The sequence below is a fragment of the Ambystoma mexicanum genome, chromosome 14, assembly GCF_040938575.1.
Source record: "Ambystoma mexicanum isolate Mex_15411 chromosome 14, UKY_AmexF1_1, whole genome shotgun sequence".
Taxonomy (NCBI): Eukaryota; Metazoa; Chordata; class Amphibia; order Caudata; family Ambystomatidae; genus Ambystoma; species Ambystoma mexicanum.
Genome location: NC_090940.1, coordinates 68,115,953 through 68,141,179, shown reverse-complemented (window position 1 = coordinate 68,141,179; position 25,227 = coordinate 68,115,953). Strand labels below are relative to the sequence as shown.

The following is a 25,227-nucleotide window of genomic DNA, read 5'->3' as shown; positions in this document are numbered from 1 at the left end:
GGCGACAGTACACAAATCAAACAAATGGACCAAACAAGACTCCAGAACACCACTGTAGATGAGGTCCCTACCATCAGCAGAATGAATGAATGGACCAAACAAGACTCCAGAACACCACTGTGGATGAGGTCCCTACCATCAGCAGAATGGAAATAACCTGGCTTTTACCATTTTGCTTGAGCTCACAAATATTCACCTGCGGGTTCGCTCAATGATCAAGTCTTTCTCCTCTCCTTTTCAACATCCACCTGGCCCCACTTATGAAGATCATGAAATCATATGGACTTGCCTTTCACAACTATGAGGATGACACTGAAGTCATCTGTTAAATGATTGCTGGGGAAGAACATAGTTCTGAACCAAAGCAGTTGCCTTGAACAAGTAAACACTTGGATGACCTCAATAGCCCTCAACAAAGGCAACACTTAAATAATGATAGTCTAGCCAAATTATGCCCTAGAGCGACCGATTCCATGGCCACTGAAAATGGGCAACCACCCTAGAACTTCTAAAACGATCAGGAATCCCAATAGACTAATGGGAAATGGCCTCATGCTGAAAGAACAACCACTCAGACTTGACATTAGGTAACACATAACCCGGATTCTAAGAGCTCTGCACTGACTACACATCAAGACAGGGATCCACATAAAAGCACTATGTATCACCCACAGAGTACTGCAAGGTGAAGGAGTTGAATTAGTCAAGTCCAGAATATCACAATACCAACCAACCGCAGAACTGAGATTAACGACCTATGAATTGAAATTCGATATTGCCCCTGAGAAAGAGATGGAGGGAACTGCCTTCGCCATCACGGGAGCCTTACTTTGGACCATGCTTCCTAGGGAAAGATCCTCTATACAGGAGAACCGTAGACTTAGATAGAGGTCTTAAGACATGGCTGTTAAATACATAATTGACAGAGAAGCCAACAAGCCAATAGTAAATAAAGTAAGCCAAAAACACCACATATTGCACTTGTGAACAACACATTAGCTCCTACTGCTTACTTGAAAACCACTACAGGATAAATGGAGAACCCCTACTGACCACCACCCAAAGAAAACCACCATGTGTGACAGGGCAATGGATATGGCCCTGTAAGAGGTGCCCCGTGACCCCTTACAACCTGGGATAGGCAGTGTATCGGAGCCACTGCTGAGCCAAACCTACCCCATATTTGGTATGGGGAGTTGAGGGGAACCCCCGTTCTTGGCACTCCGATATCTGAGCAGCCCTGTATGTGTATTGGTACGCCTTTTATAAACCAGTGCCTAGGACCCCTTGTCCCTCTTGCCATACTTCTCTTCCCTTTGCAGAGTCTGCCTGAGAAGGCCAGTGGCCAGACCCCGAGAACAGAAGGTCCTCACAGAATCTAAAGCTGAAAGTGGAGACTACAGGTCTCAGCATGCAACACTTCTCCCAACTACATTGTCGGTGGCATTATGGAAGAGAAGGGAAAGCACCTGCACCTGCAGCAGGCCCAGACTACAGGGCCAGCATCTGTCAATGTGCTCCAGTCCCACAGATAGATCGACAGATGGCAGTGGAGCCCAGCCACTTCTGGTTGGTCGTCGGAGAAAACCACTTCCTCCAATCCGACTAGCTAGGAGAAAGGACACACCTGGGTCCTCCCAGAAGTGGAAGGAACAGGCACAGCAAATAGAATGTGAGTGGGCACCGCTATATTTACAATCGTTATAATGAATGAGAATGGTTCATAATCCTGAATGAGGTGCAAACCCTCAAAGATTGACCCGCACAGGACCCTCAATTGACAATCTGGGCAAATACCTGGACAACAAGCCTGTGGTGAGGATTGCGGATTGCATTCCATATAACCTCCTGGTTAAATAATTGTCAAAGTCAATGCAAACATAATCGTAGGTGCTATTTTACAGAAACTGTGACACAACTCCATAAATAAGAGAATGACCAATTTTAATAATTATTGCTAGTAGATGCCAAAGGCCAATACGTTTCGGACCAGAGGGTTTCTTCATCAGGGCAAACAAAATATGTTGCAATGATACACTCAAGAAATAGATATGTGCAATAGCAAGCATATGCACCAGTTATACACTGACACATGATCGCGATAGGCAAAGATCCAAGTCAAAGTGCCCAAACGCTGCAGCGATAACAGCATAAAAACATAAGGGAGAGCAAAAAGAAAAACAGTCGTCAATTGCAAAATCCTGCATGCTAGAAGAACAATTCAAAAGTGTATAGTTGTTTACTAAAACAAGAAGTGACCAGACAACACCACGTGTTGACCATCAATTCTCATGGATATCTCAGAGGAGATGGATATGATTTGGTAAGACAGTAAAAGGCTGTGGCGTAGACTGATATTCACCCATTGTGAAAGAATATTACTCAATGTGGGACAGAATACATGATTAAGAGCAGATAGTTACATTAAAGAGAATAAGAGGAAAGGGGTAAAGCAATCCAAAACCTAACCTGCTCCAGCACAAAATTGTTGAAATGGCCACACTACAGAAATTGCTGCAAGATCTATACAACGAAGACAGAGAAATGATCAACCAGAAACTGTAATGTACAAAGGAACAAACTAAAGTAAATGACTGACAAAAATACCTTCCGCTGAGTAGCAGTCAATCACTGGCTATAATTAGTACTTTGAGGAAAGTACAACTTACTCCTAGAACATAAAAAATAACTGAACAAAACTCTTTAATGTTCAATGTAGAGTGTGATGCCAATGCAGAAGTTAAACAGAAACACACAACCAAAAAGGATCCACAAACGGCATGGAGCTACCGAGCTGGTAACGTAACATTGCTACTATACCTCGAGTATCAAGAAAGTTTCCACTCAGGAAAAAGACCAATTTGTACTGTGCTGGGAGAATCCAACCTGGTAATAAGTGAGGACTGGGGACACATGATGGGCGTAGCCCTAAGCAAATCATGTGACTAACGTGCCAGCTTGACGCATGTAGCGTGCTGTGTATGTACTGGTGTGTTTCAAAACGAAAAATAGCACCCACGGGATAGCAGGACGGACACAATTGGGTACAAAGGTAGTGAATATGTACAATAACAAATGCTGAGAACTGGTGACTGCCTCTAGAGAAAAACACCTGACGAGTTATATAGAGAGATGTTTATTGACTCATCAAGTAGATTGCAAATCGATAGTACAAGGGCCGTAAAAGCTCTAAATGTCCAAATCATACCAGGGAGTACCAGAAGTGTGCACCAAGTTCCAAGTAGATCAAACAATACCCATATGTGCCAGAAACGTGTAGTTCAATACTCATAAAGTACAGTACCTATGAAGCTAGAGCCAGGCAGATATAGGGATACAAAACCTTCTAGTGAGAAGAAGAAAAGAGACCAACAGTAGAAAAAGAATCGAGAAAAATCATGATTAGTATCTCCTGAAAGCAAATTAGATGTGAGTCAAGCAAACAAAAACAAAGAAAGATACATACAATGTTGCAATTAGATGTTGATGCAATACATAAATAGCTTGCAGCTTACGTATAATTGCTTACAACGGTTACTCATGATTGATAAAGCCAACAGTGTCAATTTCTTTACAAGAAACAATGTAAGTTTAACTCTTCATTCATGCCGCCAGGTGCCAATGAATCCAGTCAGTGCACCCAAAATCCTTCTCTTTGTTCTATCCTCCTGCTGATATTTCTTCTGATTACTTTGGTGTTGAGTACTTCCAGAACTTGGAACTTCATGTGGTGGAATGCCCATGTTCTCTGCCGTATCTAGCAACTGCCAGATTCATATTGCCTATGGGTACACATGATTTGTGCTTGTTCCAGCAAATTCTCACTTTCCTCGTGGTTTGCCCGACATAATATATGTCACACTGGCATCTAATACAGTATACAACATATTCAGACTCACAAGTGACATAGCAATTGTGCTTCTCTCGCCAGTTATGGGATGGAAAACAAAGGGCTCCATCGTAATGCTATTACAGTTCCCACAGCTGTTACAGGGATAAGTGCCTTTTCTTTTATAAGATCCACCAGTGGTCGCAGACCTATCCTTTTGCACAAGTAGGTCACGTGAATTGTGACCTCGTTAATGTGCGAAAACTGGGGGAATCGGATAAAAGATCCTTAGTTCTGGCATCACTAGTGAGAATCGTCCAATGTTTTTAAATACTTTTTTTGATGTTGAGACTTTGCAGTGAGAACTTGGAGACAAAAACTAAAGATGGCGCTACCCTCTGGTTTTTATCCTGCAGAAGGGATGCTCTGGTCCTTGTGGATGCTTTCTCAACTGTGAACGAAACATCATGTTCTGGATATCCCCTTTCTCTGAACTTAACACACAATTTTTCAAACTCATCTCTACACTGATCAGAGCAACTCATGATCCTTTTAATCCTCAACATTTGGCCATATGGTATGTTTTTAAGCGTGTTGTATGGATGAAATCTCAACCGCTGAGGGAAATTATTCCTATCAGTCTCTTTCACTGAGAGAGCTGTCAAAATGATGTTATTGTGTACTCGCACTTGTACATCTAGAAAGTGGACAATGGGAGTACCAATATCAGCGGTGAACTGAATGCGTGAATCAATGCAAGAAGTCTTGTAACATGTTTAGTCTACCATGCCATATCAATGTATCTTACCCAAACTTTCAGATATGTGTGCCAAACTGTGTGGTTTCGAACCTGTGCTTAAAGCAATTGGCGTATGCCAGGGCCATGGTCAGCCCCACGGATGTCCCAGATGCCTGTAAATAGTGTTTACTCCTATACATAAAGTAGGAGTGCTGTGCAATGAGGTCTAAAAGAATTATGATAAATTATTTGGCTGCTCATATGGGACCTGCCTGTAATAGGATCCACTCAACCGCCTCTTGGCCTAGATCTTGCGCTATGCTGGTGTACAGGTTATTTACATCTACTGTGAATAGATTGTCTTCCTCTTTCAAGTTTATGGTCTCTAAGAGCTGCATAGAAGGGGTAGTGTTCTCACATAAATTGGTGTATCCTGTATCAAAGGTTGTAAAAAATAGTCGATATATGTATTGTGATGAATCTGGGGATGTTGTCCCTTCTCCCCTAGGGGAGACCTTTCCCAAGGGACCAGGGCGGTGCGTCCACAGTACAATATTCCCCCTGGGGGTGGTGCAGTGAGGGAGTATCACATGGGGAGGGAATCACCTTATAGGATTGGGGACGACCATCACCAGAGAACGCTGTATCACCCCGCTTTAATACCTCTAACCCCTTCTCCAACTATACATCCTCCATTCCCTGTGGATAGAACTGATATATTTTGTTGTCAACTCAGCCCACCTAACCTACATGACAATACTGAAAAGCCAGAAAATACAAGTATCATCCATATGGCTTTCAGGCTGGTACTGGGTGAAAGAAGATGTTCTGAGTCCAAGGATCACTCGTGAGAAGCAGAGCGAGCTGTCTAGCTTCCTAATGTCAGTGATTGGCGCAAAGCAGAACATCAATCCCACATGGGAGTTTCGAAGGAGCAGCTCAAGCTCAAATTCAGGCGCAGCTGGGACGCGAGAGAGAGAGAGAGAGCGGTCCCCCTAAGAGGAACAGTGGGAGCCATACAGGGACGGAGCTGATGCAAGCTGCAAGGGAATCCCAAACCGGTGGAAAGAGAGAACCTGAGTGTGGTATGTTAGGAGAGGACAACTCGGGTTGCTGCGAGATAAATCCTCTCTGCGTCCCAGGGCCCGGTGAAGCGTGGAAGAGACAGACTGTGCCGCCAGACTTAAAGAAGAAACTGAGATGGAAAGCATAAAAGGGGGAAGTCAGGGTTTTGGAGAGGCTGGGGAGACACTTGGTGGCCCTTACAACCCTGAATCCCAAAAGGATTGTGAGGGAGAACCAACTACACGTCTAGATTTAGCTGCAGCCCCATGAAATGAAACCTTTTTAACAAAGACCTTTTCACAAGTTGTTTCAGAGGTGGAGGGTCGTGAAACAGGGGAGCCTTTCTTCGTTTTGAGGCAAGGGTTTCTCTATAGGAGAGATACTTCTCCAGAGGGTAGGGTAAAACTAGGTGATCCTGGAGAGAGCTTGGTCACACTTGACGTGAGCTCACCCACAACCTTTGGAAGGTTTTTCTGGTCTGGAATGGACGCTGACATTAACACTATAATGCAGGCATGTATGATTTACCCGAACATTAACACTTCTATATTATCAACCTGTTCCACCAATGAACCTGCCTCTCCGGAAACAGAGGCTAGCCAAAAAAAAAAATGTGTGAGCCAACTCCACAGCGTAGAAGTACTTGGGGAAAATACCAACTTTTCCAATCAGGGGAATCAACATGTAGGCATCACTTTTCAAGCTATACATTCACAGGCTAATCTCCCCATTATGAAATCCGTAGAGGGGAACAACTTCCATCTTTTTTGTCCCCATGACTGTTGAGTACCAGAGAGCGATAAAATAATAATCTCTTTGGATTTACAGTTTAAATTTCCTTATGGTTTGGGCATTTATAGATTACCAACGAAAGGAAATGATTAAGAATACAGCTAATACTCTAATGGGGAGAGGAGTTAAGATGTGTTATTTAAAACTTTTCTGTTGACTCCATTGAAATCAAACTGGGCCAATTGGTAGGGATTTTGAGGTATGACATTTTATGGAAACCTTCCTCCTATCCAGCTTCGAGAGAGAGAGTTATCAGAAGAAAATCTCAGGTGAGGATTGGAAGAAAATCTCAGGTGAGGAGAGTAGTCAAAGTCTTATCTCTGAACTTTTAGAAACGAAAGGACAATGCTCCTGTGGGGAAGATAGGTAATTAAAACCAGTTACTCCCCAGAAAATATCAAAGTCCAAAAGGTTAGGGGAAAAGAGGGAGAGAATTTAATTTCAGTCAGTACTTCTGAAGATATCCCAGAGAGCCCCAACTTGTCATCTTGTAATCTACCTTCCTCAACAGAGTTACTAGACATTCATCTTCCCCAGATAACAGCTTTAAAAGCAGGGGCTGCAATATCGGAATCGCTAAGGGAACAAGCCTAGGAAGGGGGTTACCCTTCAGTCATAAAACCCTCTATCAATCCCTATTGGCAGTGTTACTCTTGTAAAGGGTATGTACAGGTTACCAGATGTTGTCCATTAAACCTAGTTCACCCTCCCAATCTTTTATTATCCAAAGAACCCGGCCAGACTCAGAGAAAGTCTTATGCCTTTTTATATGCTGAAGGGAAAACTCATACAAGATCCCCTGTTACCTTAGAAGAAATATTGGTATGGGCCAAATTGGGCACTGGAACTAATGAAAGTGCCATAAGAACAGAGTTACTTTCCCCGGGGTGGAAAGAAGTCAAAAAGGAAAGAGTGACATGTATATGTTCATACGAAAAGATACCCATTAACTCAAATCTCTTTTACAATTTTGGTAAAGAAAGTAGTCCTAACTGTAGTAGTAATTTCTAACTTGCCAATACAGTTAGTCCTAAGAAGGGATATGCCCCAGATTGATCAATGGGTTTCATGGGTGGCCCTAATAAATTCCAAGACTCTTTTGGTTAGACCTCCACGCAGAACAAAACTAGAACTTCCCAAAGTTGAAAGAAAAGCTAGTGGAGTGAAAAATATCACTGGTGCGGAAAAGAACATAATACCCCAGGGAAGAGAAATAAGCTCAAGAGATATGCAGGGTGTTTTGGGCTGTCAGTATAGTTGTTCCACAGTGGAATCCCGGAAGGACCGAGAGCAAGGTACTGTGGACTTCGTCTCCGGGGTTCCATGTGAAACAACACAGTCCAACCCGCATTGGGGATGAGTATGTGAGAAACCTGAGGGTATTCTCACTCCCAAGCCCCTTGGATCCTCTACGCAGATTGCCAGGGAAAGGCCATCACCATTGGATCCCGTCCCTGGGGTCGGAGAAGCGAGGGAGGATCACCTCGGTAGAAGGTCTTTCGGGATTTCGAGTCGGGTGCCCTTGGGTGAGAGATGGTATCCCCCTTTCCCTATTGATAATCAGTCCAATCCTTCCTCAGTCCTCCTGGAAAGTTATAAGCCAGGTCTTCTTATTCCTTCACAGATTACAATTGACAGTACTGGGACGAAGAAGAAGCAACTAAGAGCAATGAAGACTATGCTCTTTTACCACTCTGGTATGCACCTTTGATTGTGGTCAGGCAGGGCTAATTGACCATTCACACCGGCAGCCTGTTAAAGAGCTTCTGGTTTATAAAAGGAGCCCTGTTAAAGGTGTGAAGAGGAAGGTGGAAGCCGAGGTGGAGTCGTAGTGTCTGCAGCAGAGAGGCCAAAAAAGCAACAGGGAGCCATGCCGAAGGGGCACGCTGAGACACTGAGGTCTGCCGAGGGAAACGCCTGTAAAAGTGCAGCGATGCGAGCTGCAGCCCAGTGGACTAGATTAAGTGCTGGGAAGGGAGCTGTGCGGATTGGGTGTCCCTTTTCATAGTATTGGAAGTGCTCATTCCCCTGTGTTCAGAAGGTGACACGGTAGTGCCTGAGGGGCAGGAATTTGGACCCTGATTTGGAAATCTGAGAGCCAAGCGATCTACACTGCCGGGAGGTCCTTAAACACAACCAGTGAGTTTCTAGCGAAGGAGAAACCAGTATGCAAGTGTTTGAACTTCCCGAGAGGAATACAATGTATCAGAGTGGTTGCATTTGAAAGAGAACACGTTTTTGAAAGTCTTCTAGCATTGGGTATTCCATTCTGAAGTAAATAAAGTATTCACTTTCTGAGAGGACTACATTGTATCGGAGTGGTTTTGTGTGAGAGATGACACGTTCTCGAGGATTGGACATTCCACTTTGTAAAGAATAAAGAAGTATTATACAGCAGGCTCAACAACAAGTGTGTTGTGAATGCAACTTGCGCTTAATGAACCACTTTGAGGAAGTGTTGCACAGTGGGCTGTATAACAAATGTGTTTTGAGTGCAACCCTCACCTATTGAACACCGAATTTACAACCCGTGTCCAGTGAATCCTAAACTGAACAAAACCATAACCAGTACAATTACACATTTATTGAATACTGAACTGAGTGAAATCTTTGCAAATGAAGTTAAAAACTGCATATTACAAAGAATTACCTTGTTAATACTTTGAAGTTACTTTTGGACATAATCACAATTTATACCTGATCCATCGACCATAAAGAGAGAACTCACAAGTGGCAAAGACCTTCACAGAAACAAAAGACAATTTCGGTGTTGCTGAACTTAAGTCTTGACTAAGGGAACCCTGAGGCTGGAACTATTTCTTTGGTACTTGGATTTGTGTTATTTGGTGAACACTACGTTATTCTACGTTCAAGAGAGGCAACTTTGAGACTTTTGCTAAAACTGTTCCTTATTTGGGTAAGGGATTGTATAGATTAGTTGTTAGGGCAAGTATAGGTTTTGGACGCAGACAGATTCTTCAGTTGAACTCTTTGACTCAGACTTTCCTTAGTTTTGGTTTGCTAGGGAAATCCCACCTTAGCAAAGGGCAAGTTAGGCCTTTTTCCATCCTCAAATTTACGTTAATAAAACTTGTTTTGAATTCTCAATCTGTTGTCTGGGTCCTTCTTCATGATGCCTTCACATGTCCTAAAGAAAGCCTGATTCATTTGTGAGACTCTGAACCAATTTCGTGGGCTTAGTCAAAATCTCATCCCTGTTTTGTTGGTACAAAAATGTATAAGTCTCTCGTTCTTTGAATCCTTGGCTGTGACAATATACAATATACTGATTCCTGCCACTGATGTAAAGCCATGCACTGCTTTCCTTTCCTAAGCCTTCTATGCCCCCATGTGTTTTAGGCCTTTATGCATTCATAGGAGGAGGGTTTGTGGGTCTGGGTCAGAAAGGACAAGGTCGCTTCTCTCCTTGTCACCATTTTGGTTCTCGCCGCTTATCTCCTCATCTTGAACTGCCGTCCTTGGATAGCTCTCATCATGCAGTCTGCCTTGCTCATAGTGTGCTCTCGTGTTCCGCCTTTTATCCCTGTGGGGAAGGGAAAGGGCTGTCAGGTTTATGTGATCCTGGTCAGTTGCCTGACCTTTGTGTTGGGACATGTCAGGTAAATGGCTCTGGTTTTTGTCTGTCGTCTTTTGTGGTGTGCGAAAGTGTTCGTATCGGAAAAGGGGGGGGGGTAGAGTGTTTGAGTAGGATGGGGAAAAGGTGTTATAAGAAGGGGGATACCGCGTCTCACCCGTCAATGTCCCACTTGCACTCCCCGAAGACCCCCGTCCAGGTGATCCTCCCTAACTGGTCCACCCCCAGGAATTGGATCCAATAGCGATGACCATGTCCTGGCCACCTGGATGACAGATCCCTGTGGACCAGTAAGTGAGACACCTTCAGGTTTCTCACACCATCTTTCAATCTCTCAACTGCTTACTGACTCCAACCGTTTCCAGGGCCTTCGTCTCGTTGTATACCATATCAGTCTGCCATGTATTTATTACGTGCCATTTGTTGTCTAGTACCGGAAATTGCAGTACATTTTTTGGTGCTTTAGATACTTGGCTTGCAGTCTAATCCACTGGATGGGGTCATCTGTACCGTCATCCTACGTCCACATATTTGCGCAAACCGCCGCAACGTCCAATTCAATTCTTTATGCTCAGCAGAGGCATAGACAGGCAAGGGCCGTAGCGGGCAAGGCCCACCCAAAATCTGTAAATAACCACTCAGCAGCGCTGTGTGGGCATTTACAGATGTTAGTGTACGTGCAGTGGACCCAAATACATTAGCTTCAAGCCCCACTTGTTAGACAATCCTGGCTACACCTCTGCTGCTCAGCTCTCCCTTTCACCTCTCAAATCCACCCCCTCTCGCCTCCATCTCACTTTCCTCACCTGTATTTCCCCAATTGCACATTCTCCTTCCCTCATCGCTCTCTGGTGACAGGCCATTTTATTCAGACTCTTAGTATAGTGACACTAAATATATATCCTAGTATATCGTTTGTCTTAGGAACAATATAGTTTGCGGGTTGCAGGGGCAGTTGATGGGTCAGGACATGGGAGAGAAGGGGGTTTAAGGAGGGAATGAGGAGCACGAGGTCTCCCCTGTAAAAGAAAGTGTGGTTGCGTTGCATTGATAAACAGGAACTCATATTAGAGCTGCAATATGACTTATAGTCCCAGTATTGTGACATGGACTGCCTCTATCTCTACCAGCAGCGCTCAGCTCTTGATCTACCAGTGTCGCCATCATTTCACCTAACTTTTGCAAGATCCACTCTCTCGCTCCCTGTTTTCTTGTCACCTCAAGAGGTCGAAGTGAGAGGGGACGTTTGGGAACAGAGTGCCACTAGTTTTATTCCACTGCTTTTTGTAACATTCTGTAACTGTTCTCTATGAAGATGAAGCATACTGCTTCATTTTACTTCCAGATAGCAGTTACAGCTCAGCTGAAATATGTTTAATCGTTCAATCATGAAGGCTAGATGACCGCTCAGCCTGGATGGGCTCTAGCTGGCTTCATTCTAGCCAAGGGAAGATGGAGGAGGTCCTCCCAACAGTTCTGTCCTCCCAGCCCATTTCGGTTTTTGGAAAACTTGTCAAATTGTCATCTCTGGTTAAATGCTCAGAAATCATGTTAAATAAGGTCCAGGCTGAACAGAGCAGGCAAATACAAGCGACTGCTCCCACAAAACTTAAAGCCAAGGGTGGTACTGAACCTTTTTCTTAATTCAGGGTCGATAGATGCTTTAAGTTGGGGGTGAGAGGGGAGTATGAGGTGGAGGGTGTTAAAGGGTTATTGTTGTATTGGTATGTTTTACAGGGCAGGCTTGCTGACATAGGGGGTGGGGGGGGGGGTCGCACATGACACCACCGACCCGTGGCACAGAGATTTAGTTGATGCAACCAGCCTTGAGAGAACATTGCACAGCAACTACGACCACGCGGGAAAATAGAAGAGAATTGAAATGTCTCACCTGGAACGTAAATGAGTTGAACGATGAGATTAAACAGGGGTTGGTCACAGATACCTCAACAGATAAAATAGTGGATGTAGCACTCCTACAGGAGACCCATTTGATGGGCTCAGCGTATATATTCCTTGGTAGGGGACAGCACAAGGTCGCGGAGCACACAGGGTTCTATAAAGTCTCCAGGGGTTTGGCAATATAAGTTAGACATACCATTTCTATCAGTGTAACACATGTGAAAAGGGACATGAAACGAAGATGCATTCTGTTGACGGGTGACCTGGGGCAGACGTTTAACATAGTCCATGTATATGCACCACCACCCCTACAGAGTTGCTGACGGCGGCACAGGCATTATTGGCTACGCGCGAGCAGATCTGATGATAGTGGGAGAGGACTTTAACAATGTCATCCAGAGAGATCTAGATAGGAGCTCACACGGGGCCGGGCCAATACGAAATACGCCACACACCAAATTAACCAAATTTATCGATGCAACTGGTCTAAAGGATGTTTGGAGGGGAATGCATCCCAGGATCCCAAGAACAACACTCCTCATTCTACTTAGGGTTACATGTGCCACTATCCCGTCTAGACTACATTTTCATACCATGCACCACAGCGGGGCAGGGGGGCGGACGCGTAATACTTGTCGAGAGGTATAGCGGATCATGCCTTGTTGTATGTTAGGATCTCTGTAAAGGAGCTGAAGGGGCAGGGGGAATGGAGACTGAATGCTTATTATTGTGGCATTGAGGAGAAAAGGGAGGAGCTAGAAGAAGGATCAAAATAATGTTTTGAATTAAATCTAGGAACAGTTGAAAGTAAGTGCACCTTTTGGGAGTTGTACAAAGTGGTTCTGAGGCAGAGGGCGATGGTGGCAAGTATCCACCACTGGAAATAAAGGAGAGGGAAGCTGGGGGCTCTAGAAAAAAAATAGGGGAGAAGGAAAGGAAATACAAAGAGGACCGAACGATTAAAGCCAAGATGGAGATGCTATAGACCATAGTTCAGTACAAATCAGTGGTCTTGGATGAGCCTAAACAGGCATGGGAGCTATGAAATAGGGGATAAAGGTGGGAAAATGCTGGTATGATAACAGAGAGAGGAGGAAGAGTCCCGATGGCTGGAGGAGATGCGGTCGGATGGGGGCGACCAATACATGAAAGGCAGTCAAATCGCTGATGAATTTTCAAACTTTTATCAGAGGTTGTACGGAGAAGTTGCTGGCTTGGACAAACAGAGTATCCTGACTTGTTTGGAGGGGGTTAGTTTATCTACCGTCAGAGAATAAGCTCAACAAGCGACGGATGGGGTCATCACGATGGAGGAGGTAGACAAAGCAATTAACCTTCAATCTGGGAAGACTCCGGGCCTGAATGGGATCCCTCTCAAATACTAGAAATGATTGGGGGGGAACAGTGGTGATACCGATGTTGGACATGTTCATTGAAAGTCATGAAAAGGGGTGCTCCCGAGAGATCTGGGGACTGCCACGATAGTGGTTTACATTAAAAAGGGAAACTAACAGAAAAGTGTGTGTCGTATTGAGCTGTTTCATTGAAGGGAGGGGCCAACATTCTCTCAAAGGTCCTAGCAAATAGGTTCATAAGGGTAATCAATAAACTGGTACACTCGGCCAATGTGGCTTTGTTCCTGGCAGAGCCACAAGAATGAACCTGCGGAGGAACCATAATGCATTGGCATTGCCGAAAAATCGAAAGGGCCCCTAGGTGATAATGTCTTTAGACTCAGAAAAGGCATTTGATTTGGTAATGTGGGAATTCTTATGGGCGGCCATGGGGAAAGCCGGTCTTGGGCCCAACTTTGTCTCATGGGTGAAATTGTTGTATGCAAACCCACTGGCAAGGGTGCGGGTCAGCGGTTTCACCTTCCGAATCTTCCCACTTCAGAGGGGTACCCGACAGGGGTGCCCGCTCTCCGCATGACAATGTTCTCTGTATTGGTATACTTCCCTGCCAGCACAGATCAAAGTACCATGACACTTCCTTACCTGGTGTACTTTCCTGCCAGGCCAGAACAAAATACTACTTGTAGGCACTTCAGTGGGAGAGGTTACACAGGTTAGCAATGTCATGTGCTTCACAATTTTCAGTGTAAGAAATGTTTTACTGGAAAAAGGAACCACACTGGTGCTGTTTATTACCCCTGTGCATCTGCCACACTCTCTGCAGGTTATGCTCGTCTCCCTCTGAATATTCTCTTTCAGAAGGGCAGCCGGCCTGCCATTCTTGATTCTCCCCCTTTCTGTTAACCAACTGCTGATAAGAATTCTGCTCCACTGTCGCACGTTTTTGGCTTTGGCAAAGTGGGCTTAAACCATACTCATTTTCTAGAGGGGCAACAGTCTTTATCATTGCTCAATATCCTAACCACCTTCTTTTGGCTTGGGCAATTCAGGTTCTTTTATAATTGCCTAGGTTTATTTCCATTGTGGCGTTGGCAATGATGGTTTCTCTTTTCTTCTAGGTGTATTGCTTTCTGTTGTTGTTGGCTCTCATGAGGCCTCACAATGTCCCTTGTTTGCCATTCACGTATTGCCCCCACAATGCCACAATCACACTTCTCTGGTATGATTATCCAGTTCTTTATTCGCCCTCGGCACCTTCTTAAATTAGCGTGATTCACATTAGTAGTATAAATCTGCTTTGTGTTAGTTCGATATTCGAAAGATAACTTCTTCCACTTTAGTGGTACTTGTTGATCTCAATTTGGGGATTCAATTGCCTGGACTTGGCAAGCGGGTGGTTACGGAGCACTTCCGGGGTCACAATGAAACAGTGAACTCACCGGGTCTGGCGTGCGCATCCGTTTGCCTCCCTGCCTCCAGGTCTTTTGCTTAGGTTTCCCTCTGCGGCCCGGCAATCTCCTCTGCATAGCTTCCTGTGGCCCGCATTTGTCTGTTTCAGAGCACTCCCGGCTCCCACAGCAACGCGGGACTCTTCAGGTTCCTGTACTAGTCTGACAGTGGGAAAAGCTGAGAGATGGTACGCCTTCCGCTGCGCGACCTCTGCAACTGAAACATGAGCCTCCGAGACCCCATCTGGACCAGCATCACAATTACACACATCTGAGGTCCCGGCGTCTCAACCAATGTTTGCTTTCGTCTTCTGCTGCCTTGTGGAGAATACACAACTGCTCCACCTGCTACCGCTTCTGTCTCTTCCTCCTTCTCTTATAGCCTGCACCTGAGGGGCCTTTATATGTCTCCCAGTGCTCTTCGGGTGTGGGTCATTCCTACTGATTGACTGCAACCTGCAGTCTTGTGCCTCTGCAGTCCTCTTCCTTGTCCCTGTATTGTGGGAATTATGGGAATTGAAGTCCCCCAACATGAAGTTTTGTTTTTACAGCGAAATTAACCTTGTTAAATTCCCTATTCTTCTCACATATAGGAACACATGGAATCCCATAATGGTTACACAAACTTTGTGGTGATATTAAAGAATGGGATTTCTCTGGATTTAAATTGGTGGCTATTGCAGACTCTTCTTCATTATTTCTATGAGACGTATAACACCTCATACTTCTATAATTGTCAGTAACCCTTAAAGGATGTTTCTTATTTCTAAAACCCGACTGATGGCCAGGTTCTTCACCCTCAGTTTGACGGTTAGACTTTGAGAATAAAGGTTCTTGCTTCAACAAGCCATTACATGTTCTGTTATTATAGATGTTTCCTTCTTTGAGGAAGACAAATACTGTGTCTCATCCCACAAAGTTATCTGACTCCCCTGGGGTCCTTCTCCTCCCAGGTGATCCACCTGGCTAATGCCACCCCCAGGGTCAGGATCAGGTAGCGGCTGCCTTCCCCCTAGCCACCTGGGAGGAGACTTTAGGTCGGGTTTCTGTGAAAACTCTGCAGGGGTCATCACAGTATGCTATAAGTGCGCCCATCGGATTTGTCCCTTCATACCACTGTACAAGTATATGCAGTTGTAGTAGGAGCTTTAGTGACTAATTGCTTGGACTGGTGTAATGTACTCCTATGAAACTAATCCGCAGACTCCAGGTGGCTCAAAACTGATTGGTTTCTGGGCATAGGAAGGGAGATCATGTCCAAGCTCCTCCCAGGGAACGTGCTGTGGCTTCCTTCAAATGCATCCACAAGGGTTACTCGTGCCCACGTTAAGAACGCCACATGTTTAATCCCAGGATGGAAAAGAGAAGGTTCAAATAATTAAATTCCACAAATCACTCATCTATATTGATAAGGTGATGTATGACCTCCTATAACCATTAGTCCTGAAAAAATGGACTAGGTACACAAATCATCTGCATAATTTTGACAATTTAATTTTCCAATCAGTAAAAAAAAACATATAAAATATTCTAAAAATACATGACCCAAAATAGAACCCGCATGGTGGGTATAAAATGAACCTATTCAATGACACAACATACAATTTACCACATTTAACAATTTCATACACATAAATGTGACAAACTATGCACTCTAAAAGTGTTGTTATTCAAAACACATATCCCGACGTGTGTCCGTTCTTCTTGGCTATAGATGCATGAACTTTCTTCAGGGGAATCTTGATTTTTACAAATGTCTTTATCACCACCATGCAATCCAGGGTCAAAAGAAGTTTCCAAATTCAATGAAGAGGTTACCTCCAAATATGACTTTAGTAGTGCTTGTGTCCATGTACACCAGATACAGCTTCAAACTCCATATATCAAGTTTGATATTCCAATTCATACACTGCTAATTATTAGCCACGCAGATCCACAGCTCTCTCTATTAGTCGTCTGCTCCATGATGTAAAAATAAACTCTTAGTGTCATCAACCGTTTTAATAAGGTCACAAAATGCTGCTCAACCTCCAACCAAAGCGAGTGCTCTGCGTGTTGGATAAGATCGATACTGTTCGGCTCTTGGCAGGTTCTTAGCATCCAACACCACAGAACGCTGTCCTCTATACGCGCGTCCTATTCAAACACAACACTCGTTCGTTGGAACCGACGCGCGTACAGACGTTTCTCACTCTCTTTCAATTCCCCTATTTCTAAGCAATATTTTACATCTACACACCCACTTTATTTTCATCTTCTCATTCTCTTTCCTATACACCTTTACTGTACCTTGGTATGGTGCAACGCTTGTTAAGCGCAGACATTCACCTCCAAAGAGGTATCACGGCGCTGAAACAGGGGGTGCAAAGAGCCCCAAACCAAGATGCTAAACCAGAAAATAGAAACCTGCTCCCACCACCAAAACACTCCTGTTGAAGGTGGAAACCAAGACGTTTAGGAGATTTTCATTTCCCCGCATAACTGCGTGAAGCGAGTTCCAGAGCGGAGCGGCTTGAATTGAGAAAGACCGACCACCCCATTTCACAATACTGCACTTGGGCTTTGACAGTACGTTAGCAGAGGCGAACGCAGACATCTCAATAAATAAATAATCAATCATTCAATCTTCAGGGGACATATCGACAAAGTGTGGCACTAATAAAATCAGGAGTCCGTTGATACAGAGCTCTGTGTACCATACAGTGTGCCTTACATTGTATGCCTGTTCCACCAGGAGCCAGTGTAGTGCTCTAAGAACTGGAGTGATCTTCTCTCTCCTTCCTGCCTTCAGAAGCCCCCTTGATGCAGCATTCTGAATTCTTTGCAGTCTGCCCAGCGCCATTATGGGCAGACCTAGATATAGAGCGTTGTAGAAAAGAATCCAGAAGACGTCTTAAAGACCGAATAAACAGGAGCTGAAGACTTGCAAGATTTTGCTCTCTAAGAGCATAGATGAGTCGTGCCAGGCTCCCAGGTTCTCTGAGTCGTGCCAGACTCCCAGGTTCTCTGAGTCGTGCCAGACTCCCAGGTTCTCTGAGTCGTGCCAGGCTCCCAGGTTCTCTGAGTCGTGCCAGACTCCCAGGTTCTCTGAGTCATGCCAGACTCCCAGGTTCTCTGAGTCGTGCCAGACTCCCAGGTTCTCTGAGTCGTGCCGGGCTCCCAGGTTCTCTGAGTCGTGCCAGGCTCCCAGGTTCTCTGAGTCGTGCCAGGCTCCCAGGTTCTCTGAGTCATGCCAGACTCCCAGGTTCTCTGAGTCGTGCCGGGCTCCCAGGTTCTCTGAGTCATGCCAGACTCCCAGGTTCTCTGAGTCATGCCAGACTCCCAGGTTCTCTGAGTCATGCCAGACTGCCAGGTTCTCTGGGTCGTGCCGGGCTCCCAGGTTCTGGGTCGTGCCAGGCTCCCAGGTTCTCTGAGTCATGCCAGGCTCCTAGTTCTGGGTCGTGCTAGATTCCCAGGCTCTGAAGCGTGCTAGATTCCCATGTTCTCTAAGTCGTGCCAGACTTCCAGGTTCTTGGCATATGGCACCTGCCCAGAGAGGAGGGCCAAAAAGGGGTCATCCAAACAGCAGCCTCCTAATGCCAGTGGTTGCTGGGCCCAGGGCTGGCAGGAGGCGCGGGGCAAATCAACATCTCTACCTTCTGGATACATCCACAGGCTGACCTGCTCCAGACACAAGTTCACCCCAACCCCAAGGAGATGGGCCCCCTCCCCTACTTGAACTATCGTCTGCGTGTCGTCCACACAGGCATGAAACCTTCAGTTCGCTTTTCTTTTTGTCTCTTCTTGAGCACTCTTAGTTTCAGGCTCTCTTTTCTTGTAATCCTCCTCTTCACGCCCGTTTCCCCATCCCTGCATCTTCCCATCCCTGCCTCTTCCCATCCCTGCCTCTTCCCACCCCTGCCTCTTCCCACCCCTGCTTCTTCCAATCCCTGCCTCTTGCCACCCCTGCCTCTTGCCACCCCTGCATCTTCTCATCCATGCCTCTTCCCACCCCTGCCTCTTATCATCCCTGCATCTTCTCGTGCTTCCATTCTGTCGGCACTATTGTCCCGTTTTTATTGCTAGCCATGATTTGCAGTTTATTCGTTACCCTGCCTTTTCTTTTCCGTCATGTTTTTTCCCTCTCGCCCCTGATGCTTTGTCTCGGCCTCTCCCTTCCTTTCCCGTGGCCCTGCCCTTTCCTGTTCCCACCCTGGCAGATAAGGGGGCCGCTCTCTGCTTCATTCCTCCCATGTAAGCCCCCTCGTGGGCCCCCGTCCTGCAGTGTTGCTGTGTGCAGCCTGTAGGCCTCGGCCTCGGCCGTGGCGCGTGGCACACAGCAGAGCTGCACTATTGCCTTATCCTTGCCTGGGCTGTCTTTACCTTTCTTGTCATCATCTCTTGCTCTTTATTTCTGGACTACGAGGATCATTTTGCGTGTTTGTCTCTGTCCCTGTGAGCGCCCTGATGCCTCCAGGCTTGTTCTGTGTTTCGCGCTATATAAGTAATACAAAAATAAACATCTTATCTGAAGATGGCTTAGATCAAAAACATCTTTTCATTTCTGTTAATTAATATTCACAAAGAAAGTATGTGTTTCAATGAGAGGAGCGTTGTATATTTCTATTTGCCTAAAAATACCCCATTTGGCAATGAACTACTTTTTACGTGCTGAAAAATCACTTTGCTCCCAACTTCCAAAAATAGTGTGCAAATTGGGCCCGGGATCCTGCCTGATCGTCTTATGTCCCGCCCACCCCCCCATGTCATTTGCCATCCTGAAATCCTAGGATGGGGGTGGTGTGAAGCACACACAACATCCATATAGCGTTGCCCTGGTGTGCAAATAGTGCAGTGCCTGTATTCCCGTCTGGACCAAGCAAGTGACAGAAATAGTGCAGTGTTTGCAGAGTCTGTATTCCCGTCTGGAGTAAGCAAGTGATAGAAATAGTGCAGTGTTTGCAGAGTCTGTATTCCCGTCTGGAGTAAGCAAGTGATAGAAATAGTGCAGTGTTTGCAGAGTCTGTATTCCCATCTGGAGTAAGCAAGTGATAGAAATAGTGCAGTAGCAAGTGATAGAAATAGTGAAGTGTTTGCAGAGTCTGTATTCCCGTCTGGAGTAAGCAAGTGATAGAAATAGTGCCGTGTTTGCAGAGTCTGTATTCCCGTCTGGAGTAAGCAAGTGATAGAAATAGTGCCGTGTTTGCAGAGTCTGTATTCCCGTCTGGAGTAAGCAAGTGATAGAAATAGTGCCGTGTTTGCAGAGTCTGTATTCCCGTCTGGAGTAAGCAAGTGATAGAAATAGTGCCGTGTTTGCAGAGTCTGTATTCCCGTCTGGAGTAAGCACGTGATAGAAATAGTGCCGTGTTTGCAGAGTCTGTATTCCCGTCTGGAGTAAGCAAGTGATAGAAATAGTGCCGTTTTTGCAGAGTCTGTATTCCCGTCTGGAGTAAGCAAATTATACAAATAGTGCTGCGTTTGCAGAGTCAGTATTCCCGGATGCAGTAAGCAAATTATACAAATAGTGCCGTGTTTGCAGAGTCTGTATTCCCGGCTGCAGTAAGCAAATTATACAAATAGTGCCGTGTTTACAGAGTCAGTATTCCCGGCTGCAGTAAGCAAATTATACAAATAGTGCCGTGTTTGCAGAGTCAGTATTCCCGGCTGCAGTAAGCAAATTATACAAATAGTGCCGTGTTTGCAGAGTCTGTATTGCTGGCTGCAATGGGTAAATTATACAAATAGTGCTGGGTTTACAATCTGTGTTCCCAAGTGATAAAAATAGTGCCGTGTTTGCAGGGTCTGTATTCCTGGCTGCAGTAAGCAAGTGATGCAAATAGTGCCGTGTTTGCAGGGTCTGTATTCCCGGCTGCAGTAAGGAAGTGATGCAAATAGTGCCGTGTTTGCAGAGTCTGTATTCCCGGCTGCAGTAAGCAAGTGATGCAAATAGTGCCGTGTTTGCAGAGTCACTATTCCCGGCTGCAGTAAGCAAATTATACAAATAGTGCTGTGTTTGCAGAGTCTGTATTCCCGGCTGCAGTAAGCAATTTATACAAATAGTGCCTTGTTGCAGAGTCTGTATTCCCGGCTGCAATGGGTAAATTATACAAATAGTGCTGGGTTTACAGTCTGTGTTCCCAAGTGATAAAAATAGTGCCGTGTTTGCAGAGTCTGTATTCCCGGCTGCAGTAAGCAAGTGATGCAAATAGTCTTGTGTTTGCAGAGTCTGTATTCCCGGCTGCAGTAAGCAAGTGATGCAAATAGTGCCGTGTTTGCAGAGTCTGTATTCCCGGCTGCAGTAAGCAAGTGATGCAAATAGTGCCGTGTTTGCAGAGTCTGTAGTCCCGGCTGCAGTAAGCAAGTGATGCAAATAGTGCCGTGTTTGCAGAGTCACTATTCCCGACTGCAGTAAGCAAATTATACAAATAGTGCTGTGTTTACAGAGTCTGTATTCCCGGCTGCAGTAAGCAAATTATACAAATAGTGGCGTGTTTGCAGAGTCTGTATTCCCTGCTGCAATAGGTAAATTATACAAATAGTGCTGGGTTTACAGTCTGTATTCCCGGCTGCAGTAAGCAAGTGATGCAAATAGTGCCGTGTTTGTAGAGTCTGTATTCCCGGCTGCAGTAAGCAAGTGATGCAAATAGTGCCGTGTTTGCAGAGTCAGTATTCCCGGCTGCAGTAAGCAAGTGATGCAAATAGTGCCGTGTTTGCAGAGTCAGTATTCCCGGCTGCAGTAAGCAAGTGATGCAAATAGTGCCGTGTTTGCAGAGTCTGTTTTCCCGGCTGCAGTAAGCAAGTGATGCAAATAGTGCCGTGTTTGCAGAGTCAGTATTCCCGGCTGCAGTAAGCACGTGATGCAAATAGTGCCGTGTTTGCAGAGTCAGTATTCCCGGCTGCAATAAGCAAGTGATGCAAATAGTGCAGTGCAGAGTCTGCGTTCCTGGCTTTAGTATTGTGCTGGTTTGGCGCTCAGGCAGTAAAAAGGTATGTTGCCCAAGCCAGGCCTATTGGTGTTGCCAATGCTGTGCGTGCCTGTGCAGGCATGCAGTTTGGGGGCAGCCGCGAGCCTGCAGTAAAGTTTTCCCTCCCGCGTCTCCAGACTGAATCTGAACGCCGCTGCCGTGTCCTGATGAAGCCTCGGGCCGCAGATGCGGGTTGCAAGGCCCTGATCATTTCCTATCTGATTATCTGACACATTTGTTTGGCATCAGACACAGCCTCGAGGCTCGGCTTGGATTTAATTTAGAACAAGTATCAAAGGGCCGCCAGCACGCGGCTGTTTAATCGCCATGTTTATCAGGCAAAGAAAAATTACCGGAAGGGCCGGGGGACAAGGGAAGGCCGAACTCGAGCAGAGTCGCCCGTGGACACACCCCTACCCCCCAACCACACATTCATGAATACCTTTTTATCGGCAATAATTGCAGGGCATTCCATGAATGCAAGTTATCACACATTGTTCTGGTGTTTACTGGCGATGGGGAAGTGAGGAAGAAGTGGGAAGTCTGATTTTGTGGGAGCATTAGATGTCCTCTTATTACTCCTTAGTGGCAGGGCTCCGCCTCCATCTGTCGCCCCGCCCCATGGGACCTAGTGTCACATATGGGTGGCCATCTCAACCAATCAGGATGCTTGAAAAATGGCCGTTATTGAATCATGCCTGCGTCCTGACTGCATGTATTATGCTCCCTTTTCCTATCTCCTCCCCTTACTTTCTTCTATGCACTTACTCTATCAGAATTGTCCCTGGACCTAGTATGACAGCAACCTCGTCTGTCTCCTCCCCCTCCCCTTACTTGTGCCCCCACCCCCACTCCCCCTGCAGCACTCTCCGAAATGTTGTCAGGCCTAGTACATAGTAATTTCACATCCTTGCTGTTCATGGCCTCTAAGAATGTCATTGTATTTTCCCTTGTTCCCTCCCTTGCCTTGAAGCACTTTGAAACACATTGTGTATAGGCGCTATAAAAATAAACTCTCATATCATACCATAAGAATGATCAAATGAGCCCCTAATTTTCACTCCTAGTAAAATGGATTTGTGGGAGTAAAACAATCAAGTTTGCTTCTGTACGAACTTTTCTGTAGGCCTGGGAATGATGTGGAGCTATCACGTCGGTGTATTTAGAATCCTGGCACTTCTGATTTGCTTTGTCTGAGGGTTTTGGTGGAAAGTGCCTAAGGGATCCAATTCTTCTGGGATATCGCTTCTCGAGCGAGGAGGCCTTCCCATCTGTCTTCGAGGCATCCTATTGCAGAAGCTGTAGTGTTTTTGGTACAGTACTGGGGGAGTGGGTCTTTGTAAGGTACGGGACAGTTATTTGGAATTCATGTCAGTGTCTCTGATATGTCTTTCCCCTTCTCTTTTCAGGAGGCCGAAGATGTGGAGGGAGTCTCCGTTGGGGCCATTCTTTCCGACTACCAGCGAGTCCGAGTTGAAAATGTGTAAGGAAATATTTACTTTGTGATTCTTGTTCCCATTAAAGAAATACGTTGACTTTTGGAAGATCTTTTCCAAGGATGGCTCTACCTTTCCGTCCAGGATTGAGAGGTTCATCTTTCCGCCTTTTTAAGATTTTTCCCTGTTGGTTAATTTTGCCGTCTACAAAAGCAGTGTGGAATTTTCTTTATATCCATACTCTTTTTCTTAAGATATTGTGTAGCTGCCCTTACTACACACATGATGCTCAGCCTGGACCTTCCTGCTGTGACATCACACCAAGAGCTGCTGTTGCTGCTGCGACATCAAACTGGGTAGCTCACTGTGTGATGTCACAGCTTGCTTTACTGATGTGACTGCACACTGTGAGAAACTCCTCGTCTGACCTTGCAGGTGGATGGTGAGGTCGCCATTGGTGCCTGGTGCCCCCGCAACCCAGATGAGGATGGGCCTGTGGCCGGCATGGGGAGAATCCCTGGTCTTCACCCACCATGCCTAATGTGGGAAGCAGGGTTTTGCCCTTATGCCTCCTTCGAAGCCCATTCCTCTGTACAGTGCTGCCCTTAAGGGCAGCAGCGCCCTGGGTAAATTGGCGCCCCACCTCCCCCTGCACGCCTTTGGTTAACAGGGGGCGTGCGGAAGGGGGTGGGGGCAGGATGGGCCACTTTTTTTTTTTTGCCCTCGTCGCTCCGGGGAGGAGGTAATGATATTAACAGAGCGCGTCAGCAGCCCATTGTCATTAAACGAGCCCTCCGCAGCGGGTGCATTCAATGACAACTAGGCGCCTGCCACACCTTCTGCCACTACGCCAGCTCGGGGGAGCCTTTGAAAGACTCCCCTGAGCTGGCGTGGTGCGGGGCTAATTGTACCTTTGTCATTAGGGGGGCCCGCGGAGGAGGGGTGCATTTGACAGCAAAAAACCAGCCTGCCACGCCGCCTCCCACTATGCCAGCTCGGAGGAGCCCTTGAAAGACTCCCCCGAGTTGGCGTGGAAGGGGCTAATGGCGCCCGGGGGGTGTGTTGCACTGGGCGGTCGCCCGGCTCGCCCCCCCTAAGGCCGGCTCTGCCTCTATAAGGGAATTGGTTAGGGCAGGCCATTCCTGCCCACTTGTCTTCTCTCGCACAGATGCTGAAATTATATCAGAAACCGCAGGAGGCCACACACTAAGACAGAAAACTCGAGCAGTCAACCAGTCACCTCACAAGCTCTTACTACCCATACGCCTATGGTTAGCTTAAAGGTGCCCTCCTTGATGGTCGGGCAGGTTGTGGCAAGCAGAGAGAGGCACGCCCATTGGGTGGGACTAACCAACCCCAAATCACAAGTGTAAGCAATCACCCACTGTGAGGCCCTTCTCCTCATCCCCATTCCAGCTGCAGACATACCTTGATTCCCTTAAGCCAGAGAAAGGCTCAGATGTGGGGGACCCTATAAAAGGAAGGGCCTTTGGCAGAAGGTTGTGGGAGTTGGGTAAAGCAGCACATTTGGCGAAAGCCTGCAAAGAGTGCAGAAGGAGCTGGAGCAGCACAAGTCTAGAAGAGAGACCTACCAGGCTGGGGAGAGAAGGTGTCAGAAGCTGCAAGAGAGAAACAGGTGTTTGGGGAGAATATGATACGGAAGGCAGGGGTGAGGGGGACCCAGGCTACTCAGGTGGGAATGACACGGATACCCACGGTGAAGAGAGACCCAGGAAGCTGGGGAGAGAAAGGGAGAAGTTTGGGGCTAGAGAGAGACCCAGGAATTATGCAGAGGGGCCCTGCAGGCTGGGAAGAGAGAGGGGGCAATAGGAAGATGGAAACCGAAAGATCCAGGAAGTTGGAAGAGGGAGATGGCAAAATGAGCTTCAGCGAAGCTAAGAAGGAAGTGGTGTAAAAAGCGAAAGAGGAGCTGGTGAGAGAATTTACACAGGAGGGGTGGAAGAGCCCAACCCCTAGTATAGAGGTGCCTAAAGAGAAACTGCTGAAAAGTGAGGAGGCCATTAAAGAGAAGACTGATAAACGTGGAGAGGGGAAGCAGAGGCTCACAAGAAGTGTGCCAGAGGATGAGGGAAGTGATTTCACATTGAAAAGCTGAACTGAC

At 46.2% G+C, this 25,227-nt stretch overlaps 1 protein-coding gene across 1 annotated transcript in view; it reads left to right on the top strand.

The window, feature by feature from the left end:
* Positions 1-25,227, top strand: part of DPH6 (diphthamine biosynthesis 6) — a 785,760-nt gene that overhangs the window by 228,561 nt on the left and 531,972 nt on the right. Inside the window, exon 4 of the mRNA XM_069638528.1 lies at positions 23,079-23,152. Coding sequence (XP_069494629.1) covers positions 23,079-23,152 — 74 coding nt within the window. The remainder of the gene's footprint in view (positions 1-23,078; positions 23,153-25,227) is intronic.